Source organism: Protopterus annectens, chromosome 8.part0, assembly GCF_019279795.1.
Source record: "Protopterus annectens isolate FY-2018-M chromosome 8.part0, PAN1.0, whole genome shotgun sequence".
Lineage (NCBI taxonomy): Eukaryota > Metazoa > Chordata > Ceratodontiformes > Protopteridae > Protopterus > Protopterus annectens.
In genome coordinates this window covers 1,932,226,356-1,932,245,359 of record NC_056741.1, presented here as the reverse complement: position 1 = coordinate 1,932,245,359, position 19,004 = coordinate 1,932,226,356, and the positions used below count along the sequence as shown (strand labels likewise).

Below are 19,004 nucleotides of genomic sequence, written 5' to 3'. Positions count from 1 at the left end.
GGGTACAATTTGAGTGACCGAATCTGTTGTTTGATCACAGATAATGGTAATTAACCTGCTGCAATAGAGCCCAACCCCATTCCAGTCATCTTCATACATTCAGTTGCTTCCTGTAACCCATCCCCACTCCCCAGATTTGAAGTCACCAGCCACCACTGGTCTTTCCTAATAAAAGCTTTTAATCCTTTTTTTTTTTGTTAATGACGCATCCATATACCTCAGTCATGACATTATCATGATGACAGCAACAGGTTCAATCCACTCATGCTTACATCTGAGCAGGTTTAACTTGCAGGGGGTGTGGTGGGTGCAGGAGGCCTAACCCCCCCCCCTCTGCTTAAATGTAGAAGAACAGGCTGTTGTTTGTTTTGTTTGTTGGTATGTTTTTTATTGGTGGAGGGATTTAGGTTATATTTGCATTATGTAAGGTTTCAGGATATAGTGTTTTTGTGGTTTTTGTCTTGCTGTTTTGAGGTTTGACATTTTGGTATTTCGTGAACACAAATATATATATATATATATATATATATATATATATATATATATATATATATATACATACATATATATACACACGCACATATATATCTATCGTAACCACACCAGCGATCCAAGAACAGGCAGGTAGTTCCAGTTTTAAAATTCTTTATTAGACCACAGACATATAAGCACTTTCACAGATAACTTCTGCTTCTTCAGATGCAAATGCATACTACCATGTGTCTTTTATACTCTTAACAAGATAATTAGACATTATTATCTTAAAGAAGTATCTCATATCTAATGTATACATTCCTTTAGAGAGCAGTGCAGTAGTCATACCTAAAACAGTTAACTTCATTCCATTAATAACAACATCTCAATTATAAAAAATACTCAATTATAAAATATAAATATAAAATTCTACAAATAAATACAAGAAACTATATATATATATATATATATATATATATATATATACACACACACACACACACACATATATATATATATACATACAAATATATAATATAAAACTTTTAAACATTTCATTCAAGAACTACCTGTATTATTCAGTAGTCTCGCTTTAAGTTTGGGTCTTATTGATATTCTATCACTAAGCCCATGGCCAGAGTCTGCCTTAAGTCTTATAATCAATTTTGCCTCAAGTTGTTCCGTTCTGTTTCTAATATCACCCATTCTCATGTTTTCATACATTCTACCTACTACTAAAAATAAAAAAATAATGTGTGTCATTAGCTTTAACATGCTTAGATAGTGCACTGATGTCACTTCTTTTTTGTATTTGATACATATGTTCTTTAATCCGGTCTCTAAGGTCCCTGTCCATTTTCCCTACATAAAAACAAGAACATATTGTGCACTGAGCTAAATAAACAATATGATGTTCTTCGTGTTTCACTGTTGCAGTCATCACATTTGGGTTATCTATCTGCAGGTATCCCTCATCAGGCAGATAACCCAAATATGATGATTGCAACAATGAATACACTCGAACATCTACATTTATGGTAAGTGTACACAACTGTACTTACTGAAGCACATGTGGCTAAAATATCAAAAACATATTTTTGCCTGTATCTGGATGTAGAAACTCATTATTACTGTTAATATGTTTACACATGGAACTCAATGTTATGATGTCAGTCTTCTGGGTGTCTGTGCACTATCTGTTCTATCAAGTGCCCAGTACCTATATATATATATGTATCTCTGTATAGGTGTGTATATGCATGGATATATCTATATAAATAAATATAAATATATGTGCATGTGTACATGCCAGACACAGATATCTTTGTTCAGTACCATATATGATCTTTCACTTTTCTTAATTTTCTATTTATTTTGTACCGTCTGTGACATACTGGATTTTGTACTGAACCTTAAGCGTGTATGACAAGTGTAGAAGATTAATTCTGGTGTATTTTAATACTCCTATAAATTACTTACTTTTTCTAGCATAATAAATTAATAATCAGGCCCTAAAACTGTACATTTTGTGTTTACCAAGTACTTCCAGGCTAAACAAGGAGAAGGATCCACCACATAACCCACGCACTCAGGTCACTCCACAACAAGTACAAATATGACTCTGTCATTGTCCATGTTGGTGTGGACGACCTGAGACGTTCTTCCCTGGACTACAAGAAAAGAGACATGGAAGAGCTCTCTGATCTTGTAGCCCAGGCAGGTATGACCCTAGCCCTGAGTAGCATCCTGCCATCGCCCAGAATTGTACCGCAGTACAAGGACAAAATGATTGACTTCAACAATTGGCTGAGCTTCTGGTGTCATTCAAAGGAGATCCAGTATCTCTCTGCCTGGGATGACATGGATGACACACCACGATGCTTTGCTAGATATGGCCTGCACCTGTCGCCCCTGGGATTCCAGATACTGGCTAAGGCTCTTGTCACCCCTATAGTGCCTTTTTTAGGTAAGGTTCAAATGACAAATTCACCACCGTGACAGGAACAGGCAAGCAAAAACTGAGCATAATGCTACTCAATGCTATAAGTCAATGCTATAAGTCTAAATCTCAAAATGCACTCACTCGAGGCACTCCTTAAAATGGAGAACATTGATATCTGTGCAGTGACTGAGACCTGGTTCAAGGCTCTAGAGAGCACCCCTGCATTACCAGGCTATAACTCAAAACTGCAATCCAAATTGTAGCATGCTACAGGTCCCCCACCATGCCAAAGGATTCCCACTCCTCTTTTCGTTTGTACTGTCTGTGACATACTGACACCCTAATAATGGGCGATTTCAACTGCCCCACCATTAACTGGGAAAACTGTTCATGTCCCAACTCCTTCGCTCAACGCTTTCTGGAATTCATAAATTCCAATGCCCTGGATCAACTTATCCACACCCCCACTAGGGGCAATGATATCCTAGACCTAGTCATTACCAACATGAGTGACTGGTGCTCCACACCTGAAGTCAACTCCTCATTGGTCAGATCAGACCATAAGCTAATCACCCTAGATATCCGCACCCTGCTCCCACCCACCATTAAGGAAACCATGGTAAAAAATTTCTGCAAAGCCAACTTCATGCTGCTTAAGACAGAAGTGATGAACTTCATGACACCCGTGCAGATGGACAATACAGTTACGACTGCTGAATTCTACACAAATGCACTCTATAAGCACTTACACAAGTGCATGGATCGTGCTATCCCAAACAGAACTAAGATGCTATCCTCCAAAAAAAGGAAGCCAATATGGTGGTCCCCTGCCATAAAAAAACTCTACAACAGGAGGAAGAAACTGTTGCAAAAGATAGTAAAATCCCATGAGTGGAGGAGCTGCTTGGTCAGCCTCAGTAAGAAGCTGAGATCTCTTATAAGATCCTCCAAAGCTAGCTAAGAAAACAAAATCAACACTTATTCTAAGGACAACCACAACGCATTCTATAGCTATGTCAAGAATCTCAGTGACAACACCCAGATCTGCTCTGAGTTACAGCACAAGGCACGAAAATTATAGAACCAAGTGATATTGCCAACATCCTGGCAGATAGATTCAGTGCTAACTTTACCCCCCTCTCACCCCCTAAAGGGCCCATATCTATACATGAAGAATGCAGAGTCCTTGTAATCACATCTATGCAGGTAAAGGCTGCACTCTCTAAAACCAAAAAAACACAGCAATCATGGGACCGGACAACATCCCAGGCTGCATTTTACATGAACTTCAGAATGAACTGGCTCCCCACCTAATCACCATGTTCAATCATAGTCTCACATCAGGCTTTGTGCCCACTGAATGGCACACAGCAACAGTTATCCCACTTTACAAAGGGGGAGCCACCACTGATCCTGGGAACTATCACCCTATTAGCCTGACGAGCCTAGTCTGCAAGGCCATGGAACATATCATCATGGAATTCATAAACAAAGACATTGGTAACCTCCAAACTCTGGACCCCAACCAACCAAAGTTCAATGGATACATGTGTGTGCATGTACAATTTAGCTACAGCAAAACAGAACTGTTTGTAACTTGGCCTATAAAGTTTAGGTAAAACCTAAAGTAAAACCTACAGTAAGACTTCATAAAACACTTTTTCTCATACTGTTGCCAGAGTAGATCAGTTGTATTTATAAGAAAAGATGTCCTTCTCCTCCTCTTCAAAAATCTTACATATTTTTTCATTAAAACATCAATGTCTTTCACAAATTCATTGTTGCTAGCCTTACATGGGGAAGGGGAGTATTCTGCCAACCATTAAGCTCCTAACCTTGGTTGTCCACGAAGACGTAAATAAATCCTAAGCAGTTTTACAAAGAGATATTCATTCTCATAATACCTGTGTATGCATTAATTCAAAACCATATATGGGCTCACTAAGGTGTTGCCATTCTTCATGGACAGCCCCTTTCGGAACGTAAAAGTAAAATATTATATGTATTATTAAAACAAATGCACATGTGTATCCAGGTAGTCATAGCAATATCTAATTCACTATGTTTTGTTTTTAACTGAAGTTATCCATACAGTATCTGGGTTTTTTATCTTTAGAAATGTTGTGAATATTTTATATTTAACTTTCAAATGTTCTTAACTCTCAAATTGTTTTGTAATATGACTACGTTATCTCTAGCTTGTGTTCACTTGTATCTTTCATCTAATTTAATTATCCCTGGTTATAACTTGTAACTGGTTACATGAGCTGGTCTGTTCACTCTTTTCAGACTGTTAATAAAAAATAAAATAAATTCATCCACAGATGTACAAATGTCAGAAGATAGACATCTTTTTGCAAGGCTCCTGCCCTTATGGTTTTCCTTCACTTCTTTGAGGCATGTCAAAATTGTCTCTGTAGAGATTATTGTGCCCTTTTATTTATTCTGCTGCAGGCAGTTCACTCTTTGATTTATTACCCTATAAAGACTATCTCCATACTTGGGATCTCCAGAACTGTGAACCATGAACTGTATGTATAGGGATGAAGTTTCTTGTTTTCTGCTTTTGTTGCTTGTTGCATCAGCTGTCAGTATCTCCCATCTTTCTTTATTATTACCTCTCTTTCTGTCTGCACCTTTCTGTCATCTAATAGGAGTATTCCTGAGCTGGTTTAATTCTGTTGATAGCTTCTCATCTCATTTCGTATTCACAGTTCTTCCGCATTTTTTTGTCTTGTGTTATGTTTTGGAAATATTTGCACAGAGTCTTAAAAGATGTGCATATCACCATTGCATAAGCAGGTTCTCTGATTTCCATCAGATATGTTTCTGTATTTCAGAACCCCGTTATCGATCAGGTGTTCAACTCACCGCAGTTCAGACTACTGTGTGTCAGAATGGTGTTTCAGCTGTGCATGCTTTCATTAGTGAGCCATGCAGATGGCAAACAGCTACTCTGCCCTTTCAGTTACAGTGCTGATATCAGGCAGAATTGTGCCAGAGCAAATTTCTTTCTTTTTTGTGTTTTGTTGCAGAGTTCTTCAGCTGTTTGCTATAAGAAAACAGAATTACGAGACATGACAAGTAAGCTGTAAGAATTTTGTTCTTTCTTTGTTTTGATATGCACTTTACTACTGCTTTTCTGTTTTATTTTGCATTTTCCTCTCTTCATCAGCTAGAAGCAGGGCAAGGGGTTAATTTGATTAAAACTGCTTTCCTCTTTGGCCATTGTAAGGTGAAAGCTTCTAAGTGCTTGAACTAAAACTGCAGAGTTTGTAAAAAGTTTTTTTTGTCCCATGCAGTCTGTAGATTTGGGTAGGTCTGGGTGGGTAATAAAACCGAAGAAGCCCCTGTAAAGCTCACATTCTTCTGTGGATGACATCAACCTGCCTTATTCTCACTTGAATGGTGAATTGATCATCCAGATGCAATTCCAACAGACTTCTGAAGTCTCAGCTCACATTTCTTATCTGCTGAAAGAAATATTTTGACTAACAGAAAAGCCAGTCTACAGTATCAAAATCCTCGAGATGCCCTTTGCTGGCTCTGAATGGTGGGTTTTCAACTAACATTTTTTTCATTTCAAGTAGGACTCACCCAGCAACTGGTCAGGAGTATCAGGAAACCCATTGTTTGTAACAGTTAAAAGATCATCTTCCTCATATCCCATCTAAGGCATTTTTAAATTCCTAGAATGCTCGACATTATCCATAAATTCTATACGTTGTCTCCTCACTAACTTATCTTGCATCAAAGATGACATTAAAATACTGAGTGACTGAAAATCACCAGAGCACATTCCAAGAGGCAAATTATTTCTCACATATGATACCTTTTACCAGTGCAGAGTCAGGTTTGTTACTTGGCTTATTTCAGTATTCGACTAGGGCCTGTTAAGGAGAATTTCAGTACTTAGACTTCTGTGGCTTAATTTCTGTTACTAGGCCCAACTTTAACATTTGGTTCTCTAAGAGCATGTTTATCTTTTCAACATATAATTTTATACCAAAAAAAAAAAACTCCAAACTGGAAAAAAGGGCATCACAGACCTTCAGTGCATAATATCTGAAAGTTTTGTGATGGTGCAACAAATGATGTATAATCAGTGCTTCAGCAGAATTGTTTCACTATGTACTGGAAATCTGTAAGAACTAGTGGCAGTATACGGCACTGCAACATCTTTATACATAGTATAATTCTGATTCTGAACCACAAAAGGCATACTTTGAACCTTAGATGCATAAGCCATGAAAATGTGATTCAGCGGTGGACTAGAAATGTTGGTTCTTGTAGTCCGTTATTAAATTTTGTCATATACCCCATTTCCCCATTTTGATTTATCATGTGATTGAAACATATGTGGCATAATCAAATATGTCTGAATCTCAGACAATAATAGTGTCATGCAGTACTAATTACATAGAATGTCCCTCCATTTCATTTTTTGCAAAAATTGTTTTAAAACGTTTCTACTGTCCAAAATTAGCACCAAAATGTCTCAAAATGGCATGTTTATCAAATCTCAAAACCTTCAACAAATGGAAATTGGACAGTCTTTTCAGAATGATCAAAGATCTATTTTATCCGCAGGAATAAATGTGATTTTGATAACCCTAAGTGACCGTAGGTTTTCTTATTGAGCAGACATACTATTTGGTTCACACTTTAGGCCACTATCTAGATGCAGCAAGACTGGCTACTTTTGTGTCAGATTTAGTCTCACTGCAAAGACATTACAGAGCATTTGCTGTGCATCCTGCTGTGTGTAGCCTTTATCTTTTTCTTTCTTTTTTAATGGAGATGGTGGTGGTATGCTTTTATTTTGAGTGGTGGTGGTGGTGGCAAGTGGCAGTGGTGGTCTTGCAAGCTGAACTGCTCAATTTTTTTTTCATTTTGTCCATTTTTGTCAGTGGGGTGTAGCCAGAAATTTAATTATATATGTAGCTTCCATCTGTTTCCTCCTGTCACTGTAACTTCTGTTGGCTGTTTGGCATATATCAATATAATTTCTCTTTGTTCTGCAGCATTTATCCTAAATATGCAAAAAAGAAGCAGCACACATACAACATTGTGTTTAATAAGACAGCCAGTAATGCAACAAACACATCATTGAGGATATATCACATTTATATTCTTTGCTTACTTATACTATTTTATTTAATTTCTGTTTTTGAAAAATTAAGCTGTTAGTGACTTGCAGCTGCCGCTTTTTAAAAGGGAATTGTACATCTTGACTTGCAAGGTATATACCTAGCTGCACCCCTGCTTGGCAATGGGCATAACTTTTGACAAGCTTGTTGCATTTGGCCAATGACAGAGATTGCTGGGTTCTCTTACCAAAATATCAGGAAAGTATATATTTTTAAAAGAATAGTCATTATTGAATTTAAACTCTTCCGATATTCACATGTTTTAATCATTTAGGTGTGTCAGCATACACATACACAGCTATCAGTGGACAATCTTGGTTTGCATTTTTAAATATTAATATTTATTTGCCTTCTGATAGGCTTTAGACATGTCAGCTGAATGTGGAATTGCAGACATTTAGTTGTTAGCCTTTTTGGTTAACCACTATTTTGTATCAGCTTGTTTTCTGGCATTTGTATCATCTTAATAATTTTGATACAGTGCCATTTTTTGGTTTCTGCAAAACATTGTTATACTGGATTTTACTATAAGCTTTTAGCCTTTCTTCTGAACTTGCCCATGCCTTTGGCTTGCCAGGTCCACTTTGTTCACTGGTGAATATCTATGACTGGCTTCATGTTGCAGAATTTGGAGTTTTTGTGGCTGGAATTTTGGTTTGTCATTCATTACAGTCTTGGACTTCTAAGTCCTTTTTGATTGAAATCTCAACTCCTGGATTCTGCGAATCAAGGATGAGTCATTTTCTGCTTTGTTCTATGCTTCTGAAAAGCATATTGTGTGCCATTCTGCAGACCAGCTGCCTGATATTACCTGAATTATCACATGGGACAATAGTTGTGTTAGACCCACATCAGAAACTGTATTTTACATGGTGCTCTAAAATTGTATTTTTTGAGACAATGGGCCAAATTCCAAAAAAGTTGCTCTCAGTGTAAATCTGCCTTGATTCCGAAAGAGTCTCTTGTAAGTGACTTACTTACATGTCCTTACTTACGTGTAAGACCTGTGCATAAACAGGCTCACACCTGGGGCCAGATTACAAGTGACCTGCTCTCAGTGCAAGTGGTCACTTATACTGAGAGCTAAATCTTTTGAAATCAGGCCCTGTGTGTTGCAGGTCTTGTAATACTGTAGCAGTGGGCTTCATAATACTTTTTGTCATGTTCAAATATCAAGGAACTGTTGGCATGCTTGGGAGAGTATTAAACATAATTTATTCATTCACTATAATCTGATGACTGTATTTGATCATTTTAATGTAGACATTTAGGGTTCTTGTTTATATCAATATTTATACCTGGAGTCTTTATAGCACAGTATATTATTACCTGTATTATCTTTTATTTTACCATTCATATTGATTTGTGAGCTCATGTACTATTTTCATGATAGCTGTGCATTGTTTCAGGTAAAACAGTTCAAGAAATGTTTAGCTGAACTGAGTATGAAAACATAAATTTACACATCAGTGTGTATTTATGTGTGTTTATCACTTCATTTGAAATATTGGTGATTACTTATATAAGTGATAACATGTGAAGGAGGGAATGAATAAAGCTTTAGAAACAAATTGGAAAACTTTTCTGGCAGGTATTATATTGTGTAGGCACTTAGAATCACATTCTGTGTACTTGAGAAAACTTATTATAAAGATTCATTATTGATTAGTGCCATGAATGTCTTAGCAGCATATTGAATATAAATACCTTTATGTACCACCTGAAAGTCTTGGATAACGAATAACTCATGTCTCAAGAGTTAGCAGTTTGTTTTTTAAAAACAGCTACAAGTAGTAAGTAATTAAGCAATAAATCTAACTAGTACACAGTTATGGCAGAATTTACTCATGACCTGTGTATTAACTGTCAACTGAATAAAACCTACTTACTCATACTTCAGTGAGACTTTTTGATGTTATACTTTTGATTCACTTTAAAAGACATTTGTCTTGCTTAAATAAATCTGTTGTGTAAAAAGAATTCAGTTGTGTGGTGGTCAGCACCATGGACAGAGGCTTTTACTGCAGAACTGCACAAGCACACTGCTGTACTCATTAACTTTTGGTGGCAGACCGCAGTTTGTAGTATAGTTTTAAATGGGACAGGTGGTGCTATTTTGGGGTATGGCACATAACTTGTATCTGTGTGTATTAGTGGGGTAGAGACTCAGACAGAAAGAAGTGCAAAATAGAGGTTAGTACAAGTTTATATTTTTGAAGAAGGGTTCGGTTTATTTGCTTTTATGCATTGTTGACCTTCTTGCCAGGTGGCAAGATCAATCAGTGTGGGACAACTGAAAAGATTTAAACATTTCTGTCTGTGGCCATTACTTTCATTCTTCTTTATTTTATACATGGATGAAGGACTTTTCAGCTAGCTTGATTGCAGAAATGAGAGACGGTTAAGATGTCTGCTGTATAACTTGGGATAAAGTCACAAGCTGAGATTGCCATGTTTTATCATCTACTCTGCAAAGCCTTCATGTGCTGATGTTGAAAATTATTCTCTCACCTTCTAAGTGTTTCAGATGCCATTTTGTCCCAGTGCTACAAGAGCATTTTAGGATTATTTGAATTTATGGTATAATTAAATGTATTAGTTATTACTTTATCTTGGTTTTGTCCCCATTCCCAAAGGACTTCCAGCTATAATGTCATAACCCCTTGTTGCACCACATTCTTGGTAAGGGAAGATACCAGAAGGGAGATGCATGAGTTAGAACAGTGGCTGCCATCCCACAGAAGGTTAGGAGTTTTTCTTATGCCCTGATTATCACCAGGTATAATGCGGTTACTACCTAGAGTAAGTTGCTTGAGAGTATAGCTTCTGCATACTTGCAGTGCTTAGCTGGAGTGCATCCACTCCTTGTTCAAGCTCTGGACCCCTGAGTTCTTGGACACTGCAGCACAGACTGGGCCTTCCAGTGCAAGTGGATTCCCTCCCCCTAAGAAGGGTGGAGCTGGCTTCAGCTGCTCATTCCATACCTCTCCAGCATGTAGACCACTAGGCAAATATCTGAGGAATAGTTGGGACACCATATGCATCTTGCACTATATTTAAATATCTGACAGCTGTTCCAAAAACATGCATGTTTTAAACAATGCAAGCATAAAATCTAAAATGTACTAAAACCGTGAATGCATATGAGTGTAGATGTGTACTGCTCATTTTCAAGTTCTTTTATGTGAAATTACCTTTAGTATACTTTGAAATGACTAGTACTGACTGAAAACAAAAGTTGTAAACAAAGTCAGGCATAGTGGCTTGACAACATTTCCAAAGTACATGATATGAACAAACTATTTGAATGGATCAGAATGGATGACTAGATCAGAATGCATGTTTGTTTCATTTTCATTATAGCAGTCAAACTAAAATAAGTATGCACTAAAAATGAAAATAAGTATTAATTGGGAATGGAGCTTGCTAGGAAACAGTAATGCATACACAGATACAGAATTCTTAACTAAGAAAACTTTTAACTGATTTCTGGGGAAAAAATGCAGGAATCTGAACTCCCCTACAAGCCAAAAACTTTAATAAATCCAAAGACTGTAAAAGCAGTATTCATAAGTCATTGCACAGATGCAGTAGGGGTATGTTTGTGAGTGGGCATAGCTAAGGCCCATTTCATAGAGACCATTTACATTAATGCACTATGCCTGTAAGAATAATGAGATGTAAAGCCTTCACAATGTATTCTGTCTGCTACAGGTTACTAAGGGGTGACCTGTGCCTGGCTTACAGGGCAGTATCTGAGACGGCCCTGATGGAAATGCCACCCATTTGTCAATCAAACTGCAAGAGGGTTATTTGCTCCAGGGATCTTAACCTAGCCTCTGAGATGAACAGGTCATACTGGAGAGGTAGATACAACTCCCAGAGACTGCCACTTATCTGAAACAAGCTTCCAGTTCAAGTGAAACAGAGCCCTTCCCTGACCCTCTTCAAATGCAACCTAGATCAATGGATGGGTGACCACAGATTCACTTCTGGGGTGGTGCCCATGTCCCTCCCAGACAGACAAAGTCAGTATTAACTAACATAAACCATTACCTCTGTGAACTTTGCTCACCTAACCACCAACAACTGGGGTAACTCACGATAAATATGACTAGGCTTGTAAGGGCTGTAGGGCCGTTAGCCTAGTAACCTCCTATGAACCTATAAATGAGAAATTGTGTAAAGCGGTTACATGCTAATGAAGTGTTCTTACAATTTGTAGTCTAATATCCAAGGCATATGAATTGATGCTCCTCTGATTTCTGCTTTGCAATACAAGAACTTGCCCCCAGTGATCCCTTCAGCAATTTTCCAAGTATGCACAAGCACTAAAATGACACCAAAATGAATTATTTTTCCTAGTGATCCATTCAGTAGTCTGTCCAATTATGCAAAAGCAGTAAAATGACGTAAAATAAATTGTCTCCAGCATTGACATCAGTAGTCTCACCATGTATGCACAAGCACTTGATAACACCAATGTACCCATCAATTCCCTTCAGTAGTTTGTCCATGTATGAGTAAGCACTTCAGTGACATCAAAATGAATAACTTTCCCCCAATATTTCCTTCAGTAGCTGGTCAATGTACAAGCAATCAAATGACACCAAAATGAATAATATTTCCCATTGATCCCTTCAGTACTTTGACCAAAAACTTTTTCTTGATGTGAAGTCTACAATCGTACTTCCTTTTAAAAAGTATGTTAGTATTGCCCTAAATCCAGCATGTCAGTTACTGCTTTTTTGTTGCTAAAAAGAAATTACATGGTATAAAAAAATCAAAGTGACCTAGTAAGTAAGTAAGAGCTAAAAAGTAGGATTTTAAAAACAGTGAAGAATGCCCAGGTCACTAGCATTTCATCTGTCATATAAAAGAAACAAAAGCTTATTTGCATCAAAACAGTACCAAGTTCAAAAGTTGATAAACCTTTGAAAAACAAAAAGGATCAATAAGTATGTGTAAATATACAAATAAATATTTGTAGCCAGTTGTCAGTGTTTCATGTCTGTTTGATAAAATGAATATATAATTAAATAGATGAATAATAAATACTGTAATAAATCAGTCAACATTTAAAAAAATACAAATCTATAAACCCTCTTCCCCCAGCTTCAGTGAGGTATTAAATATCGAAAGTATTCTTAAAGTAGGACCTCTTTGGCATTGGTGTATTTTAGATTTCAGTAGTGTAGAATTTAGACAAATATATATCTATGCATTTTCTGTGTCTTTTGTCTGTTTACTAAAGGCAGAAATGAACAAAAACACATGGACAATAACTTAAGCTAACAAAACTTCTTTTTAGAAGCTTTCATTGACATAAATGGTATCAGTTACTCAAGAAAATCACCTGCAGATCTTATTTTTAGTTAAATAATAAACTTATAATTAAGTAAAATCAAGTTTAAAGTCTTGTGTATTTAATGGGTGACCTTAATCAGACTACAAATTCTATGAAGTCAAATGAAGCCCATCTTATGAAGAGTATAAAAAGGTATAACAGTGTTACAGATGTATATGCAATCTCTTGATCTCACTAATAAATGGGGAAATTTGCACCCTAGTTTTACTCTATATACCAAAATTGTTTTTCATTTCTAATATCTACAGCTTACCATATATATTAACATAATTGTGTGTCCTTTAGCTAACCACAGCATTATTTCTATGAATATATGAATCATGGAACAATATTCAAGACTGTCTATATGGCAATTGTAAATACTCTAGGATGTATGTAATTTATTAAAGGCATAACTCTCTTATGGAAGTATGCCTTCACTGGCTAATGCTCATACATAATGAAAAATGCTTTTGCAAGTGAAATGGTAATCTTTAGAGCACTGTCTTCAAACATTAAGCAACAGACAGACAGCTAGAATGATGAAACAATGTAAAATATATACAGAATCTGAAAGTATTGTTAATGAATGGTCACCAAGTGTAATAAAACAAATCTTAAATAAATAATTAAATATAAACATGTAGAAAAAAAACTTAAAAACATTTATGAACCCAGTTATCAATATTTAAAAAAGCTGCCACTTCTATATAGGCCAAGGATGGAACATACATTGTGTACAAGCTGTGAAAGACAGAGAGAGCAGAATAAAATGATACCCTCTGGTAATAAATAATGATTAAGTTCTATAAAGGCCTTTATTGTAGTAGTTCCCCACCTAACACACGGCACATTATACAATATGTAAATGATGTTCAGCATACTTTTATAGTTGCATAAGGAAAGTCAATAAGAGTTGTCACCTCCTGAAAACTCGTTCAAACATTACAGTACTATAGAACCAAACAAATATGACAGTCATGCAAACTCTAGCCCTGCCTTTTTGATATCTGCAGGTAAAGCAGATACTAAGTTAGATGCTAAAAGTTTAACACACTAGCTCGTACCCCTGTACCAAAAAATGCATACCTAATCACCAAAGTCTTGTCCAAATAATGAAAAAATGAGACTGAGGATTTTTTATACCTCTGCAGGAAAAATTGATCAACTGAGTGCAAGAAGGGGAGCAACTGGGCAGATCATGTGGACCAAAAAAAAATTTTAAAAAAATTACACATAAGCAATTACATAGACTAGATACTTGAAGTTACATTAAACGTTCACATTTAGAAAGCAAGCAGTATTAGGCCACCACTGAGAAACATGTATTGACTAATAAAACAATAAAATGGCATAAAAACAGCACAGGCACATTTGGTTAGTATAGCAGCATTTATGCCAGTGTTTCACCTCAATATTCTGCCAATGCTATGTTTGCCCATAGATAAAAAATATGTGATATTTTTAATACACCCACAGACTGCACACTTGCATACAGGAAACTTTCAGGAATATCAAGTCGCCTACAGCACATCTTTAACGTTCTGCAACCAATCAGAGGACCTAAATAAAGCGCACAAAGGGACACCGAAGACATGCAGACTCTGTACAAAAGGGGCCACAGCAAAGAATTCAACCAGAAAACCAATTCTATGTTCTAGTTATCAGTTAATTTCATACACATATTGTCCAAACTTCCCAAGGTCAGTTATTGTATTCAATGTTGATGTCGGACTATGAAGAAAATCAGTTACAGCACTTTACCTTGTATACCTCTGATTTCTAATTGTGATTTAAAAAATGGCCACAGTAAACTAGGTCAACTTGCTTTAAACAAATGCACACTAGTCTTGCATTGACAGGTTAATGACTGCTTCACCTAATCACAAACTTTTCAAGACGAAAACACTAAAAATAGGTGCAAAGGTTCTTGAAAAGTAGGTACATTATGCCAAATATAAGGATTTCTAATAACATAAAATCTGAATACCAAGTAGTGCATATAACTCTTCCCATTTTCAATAGGAATGTGAGATACTACTCAGAAACACTTGAAAAACAGATTAACAAAAATGATGGAAATATAAGCATGTTATCAAAGAGAAAGTATAAAAATCTATAGAAATGAAATGAGTTTCAAAGTTCTGCAACACGTTCATTTATTTTGGTTTCAGAAAAAAGGGAGAAGATATGTGCGCTCTTTCTTAAACTCATGATGGTGCCATTAGTACGTTGGTCATTTAGTGCAGTTTTCTGTGTACTAGACAGCTTCAAAAATCATGTGTGATGGAGGGATTCGGAAAACTGTGTGAAGGAGTAACTCAAGTCATAAAATACAGACATACCTCTAACAATATGTACTTCATGTGCAGGGGTATATCAGGCCTGAAAATATGGACATTTCTCCAAAATAGAGACATTTGAGAGGTCTGCCTGATCATGACAGCAGGATTAAGTATTTCATCCACAGACAGCCTCTGTACAGAGGAATTACAGAAAGAAATTTACATGTCAGAAGTCTGACTGTAGTAAAAAAATAAAAAAAAATAGATTCCATTATGTATTTCAAGTCTGTTTGACAAAGTGTGGCTACAGTAGCATATTCTAACTTACTTCACACAAAAGTATACTACTGCTGCAAAGTCAGACTAATGATGGTTTATATTGAGAAAATGACAAAAGGGTCAGTCATTTTCATCCATAGACAGCCATGCACAAACCCAACAGTTATAGCCACTTTGTGATCTGTGGTCATGATAGAAATCTGTAATGGCCACAGTAAAGTTTTTCATCTTTTTTCACACAAACAATAATCAAAGTAAAGTATTCCAGTTTGCATCATACAGATCAATTTAGTCCTGTAATGTCAGAATAATCAAAAGACAACAGGGTCATTCATTTTTATTGTCAGTTAGCTCTCAGCCCTACTGAGCAATTATAGCCACATTTGCCACTGTGTACATCTCAGATGAGTAACTATAATAAAATAAAATAAAATAAAAACATAATGGTCACAGTAATATAGTTCAACTCTGTTGTACACAAATGCATAGTTGCTAGACAGCCATGGTAAAGTATTCCCTCTTGCTACTCTTTCTACTGTGGTCTTATCCATATGTTCCAAATCAGTGATCTTTCTACTTCTTCTTGCCCTATCCATTTAGTCTACATCTGGCTGGGGTAGAGGAGAAATGCCTGAAAAATTAATAGTCAGATCAGGTGTACAGCACCTTCCTAAAGGGGGGGGGGGCAGTCACCTAGCCTACCTATTTCTAAATATGGCTATGCTTACAGCTAAAAACACACAACATACCATAGATCAACCTAAACACTTTAAAAGCATATGCAAAATATATTCATTTTTCTCTTCACAGAGATATCAGTCACACAAACTACACCCACCGCCCATGCATGTTTCATAGTATAAAGAAGTGAACTAATATAGTTCTAGGAACACGTTGTACCTTAGTTTGCATTCACCCTAACCAAAATTTAAGCAATAAGAGTGTTTACCATACCCATGGAAATGCTCTTACCCCCCATGTTAAAGTTATATTTGTTAGTAGGGTACAGACAATTGTTCCTGACAGCATCAAATAGTTGCAAGTTAAAGAAGCTTTTATCATTCAGTATTAATTGATGGTGTTCTGTGTTACATTAGAGATGTGAAAAATAAAAATAAAGTGTACCTACAAAGGGGATCAAGAATCCTCAGTGTCACCGATTCACAGTTCAGTTTTTACTTGTAGTTGAAAAATTACAAAGCTTATTAACAATACAGTAAAATGGAAGGAATATTAATTTTTTTTATACACCATGTTACCAAATTAGTACATATGAATGCAAGGACCAAACCATAACAAATTAACTTATTATGCAGGGTAGAAGCCAACAGTGGAGATGGAGTTAATGAATACATTTAAAAGGACAACTAGACCTAGTCACAAGGCAAGTATACAAGCTTGAAAGGTTTTTTTTTCATAGGTTCATAGGTAGGTACTAAGCTATCGGCCCTAGGGTCTGTACAAGCCTAGCCATAATGATTCCTTGGCTATTGCTTCTCACAAATATTTACTTTCCTGGACCCCTGTCTAGCAGGACTACTGATATTATCCCCAGAGTGAATTTCCTATCTCCCATCCAATCGTCAAGGTTCCACTTGAAGAGGGCCATTGAGGCACTCTGTCCGACATGCATGGGCAGCCTAGTCCAGAGCATAGGCAGTCTCTGGGTCAGGAACCTATCCCTCCAGCATGTTCTATTCATCGTGATGACAAGGTTAAGATCCTTTGAGTGTCTGGCTCAGAGGGATTGAGATTTCTTTAAGTGTAGCATGTCCAGCAACTCTGGGTTTGACATGGTCTTGTATGTTAGGCAGAGATCACCTCTGAGTAGGCAATAAGCGACAGAGTATAGCTGGAGTTTCTTTAGACGGGCAGCATAAGGCATCTGCTTTAGTACTGTGATTCTTTTTGTGAGATATTTCTGTGACCTTTTTAGTTGTTGCAGATGTCTTGTGAGGCATATACGAAATGGAGCATTGTATTCTATAATGGGTCTAATGAGGGATGAGTACAGAGGGACAATAACCTCCTTTTTTCTTGGTGAAAAGCCCTTAGTGATGAGGTGTGCCACATAGAATGATTTTCTAACCGTTGTGGCTATGTGGTTAAAAGGTGAGACCACTGTCCACCTGTGTCCCTAGGTCTCTTATCACACTTTTGGTGTTTAGTGTACTGCCACCTATGTGGTAGTTCACAAGTATGTGGTTTTTCCCAAAGGGGACAACTATACATTTTTTGGCATTTTGCTTGAGCCCATGGCTCTGGCACCAGGCACCTGTTTCGGTAAGGCCCTTTAGTAGTATATCCACATAATTTGGGGATTCAATAATGGCTCCCAGCTTGCAGTCATCTATGAACTTTGTAAGCCAGAGTCCCTTAGTGTTGGTCAGTACTTCAGAGAAGTAGATGCCAAACAAGCATGGTCCCAGGACAGAACCCTGCAGTACACCACTTGTCACTTGTCTGGAGCTAGATTTGGAGTTGGCTTCTTTTACAGAGTGTGTTCTATCAGTAAGCCAGTTTGCAACCCATCGAGGGACGTAGGGATTAATGCCCAGCTTAATAAGTTTATCTATGATTCCAGAGTGGGAGATAGTGTCGAAAGCCTTGGCGAGATCCAGGTAGGCTGTGTGAGCCACCTTACCCTAATCCACAGCTCTGGAGACTGATTTGAAGAAGTTGATCATTCAGGAGGCAAGATTGGCCCTTTACAAACCCAAACTGGGTGGGGTCCAGTGTTTGAAGGTTTCCAATGTCTTTGTTTATAAGTTCCATGATAATACGTTCCACAGCCTTGCAGATCAGACTTGTCAGACTGATGGGATGGTAGTTCCCGGGATCCAAAGTGGATCCCCCCTTGTGGAGTGGGATGACTGTAGCTGTGCACCACTCTGCGGGCGCAAAGCCTGAGGTGAAGCTATGATTAAACATGACACATAGGTGAGGTGCCAGTTCATTTTGTAGTTCATGCAGTACACAGCCCGGGATGTCATCTGGTCCCATAGATACTGTATTCTTGGCTTTGGAGAGTGCGTTTTTTACCTGAGTGGCCTTGATTACCGGAATTTGGCATTCTTTCGGTATTGAAATGGGCCCTTTAGGGGGTGAAAGGGGGGTGAAGTTGGCACTGAATCTATCTGCCAGGATATTGGCAATATCCTTGGGATCAATATATCTAGTGCCATTCTGCTGTAGGTCAGAGCAGATCTGAGTATTGCCATTTAGATTCTTGACATAGCTATAGAATGCCTTGCGGTTGTCTTTGGAATCTTTGGCAATTTTGTTTTCATAACTAGCTTTGGAAGATTTTATGAGGGATCTCAGCCTTTTACTGAGGCCGGTGAGGGAGCTCTTTGAATCCTGGGTTCTTCCTCTTCACTGCAACAGTTTCTTCCTTCTGTTGCACAGCTTCTTTATGGCAGGGGACCACCAGATTGGCTTCCTTTTTTTAGAGGACAGCATCTTGGTTCTGTTTGGGATGGCTCGGTCAAAGCACAAGTTAATGTGCTCGTACAGCACCTTAGTGT

At 37.3% G+C, this 19,004-nt stretch overlaps 1 protein-coding gene across 3 annotated transcripts in view; it reads left to right on the top strand.

Moving 5' to 3' along the window:
* LOC122809736 (capping protein, Arp2/3 and myosin-I linker protein 2-like) overlaps nt 1–19,004 on the top strand; it is a 1,549,910-nt gene that overhangs the window by 1,526,546 nt on the left and 4,360 nt on the right. Inside the window, exon 37 of one of the 3 annotated variants that reach the window (XM_044081445.1) lies at nt 5,452–5,500. The exons of 1 other annotated variant lie outside the window; for it this stretch is intronic. In XM_044081445.1, coding sequence (XP_043937380.1) covers nt 5,452–5,474 — 23 coding nt within the window. In that variant the 3' untranslated portion in view covers nt 5,475–5,500. Of the gene's footprint in view, nt 1–5,451; nt 5,508–19,004 lie in introns of all 3 variants that reach the window. One more of the 3 variants, XM_044081446.1, reaches the window with a different exon arrangement.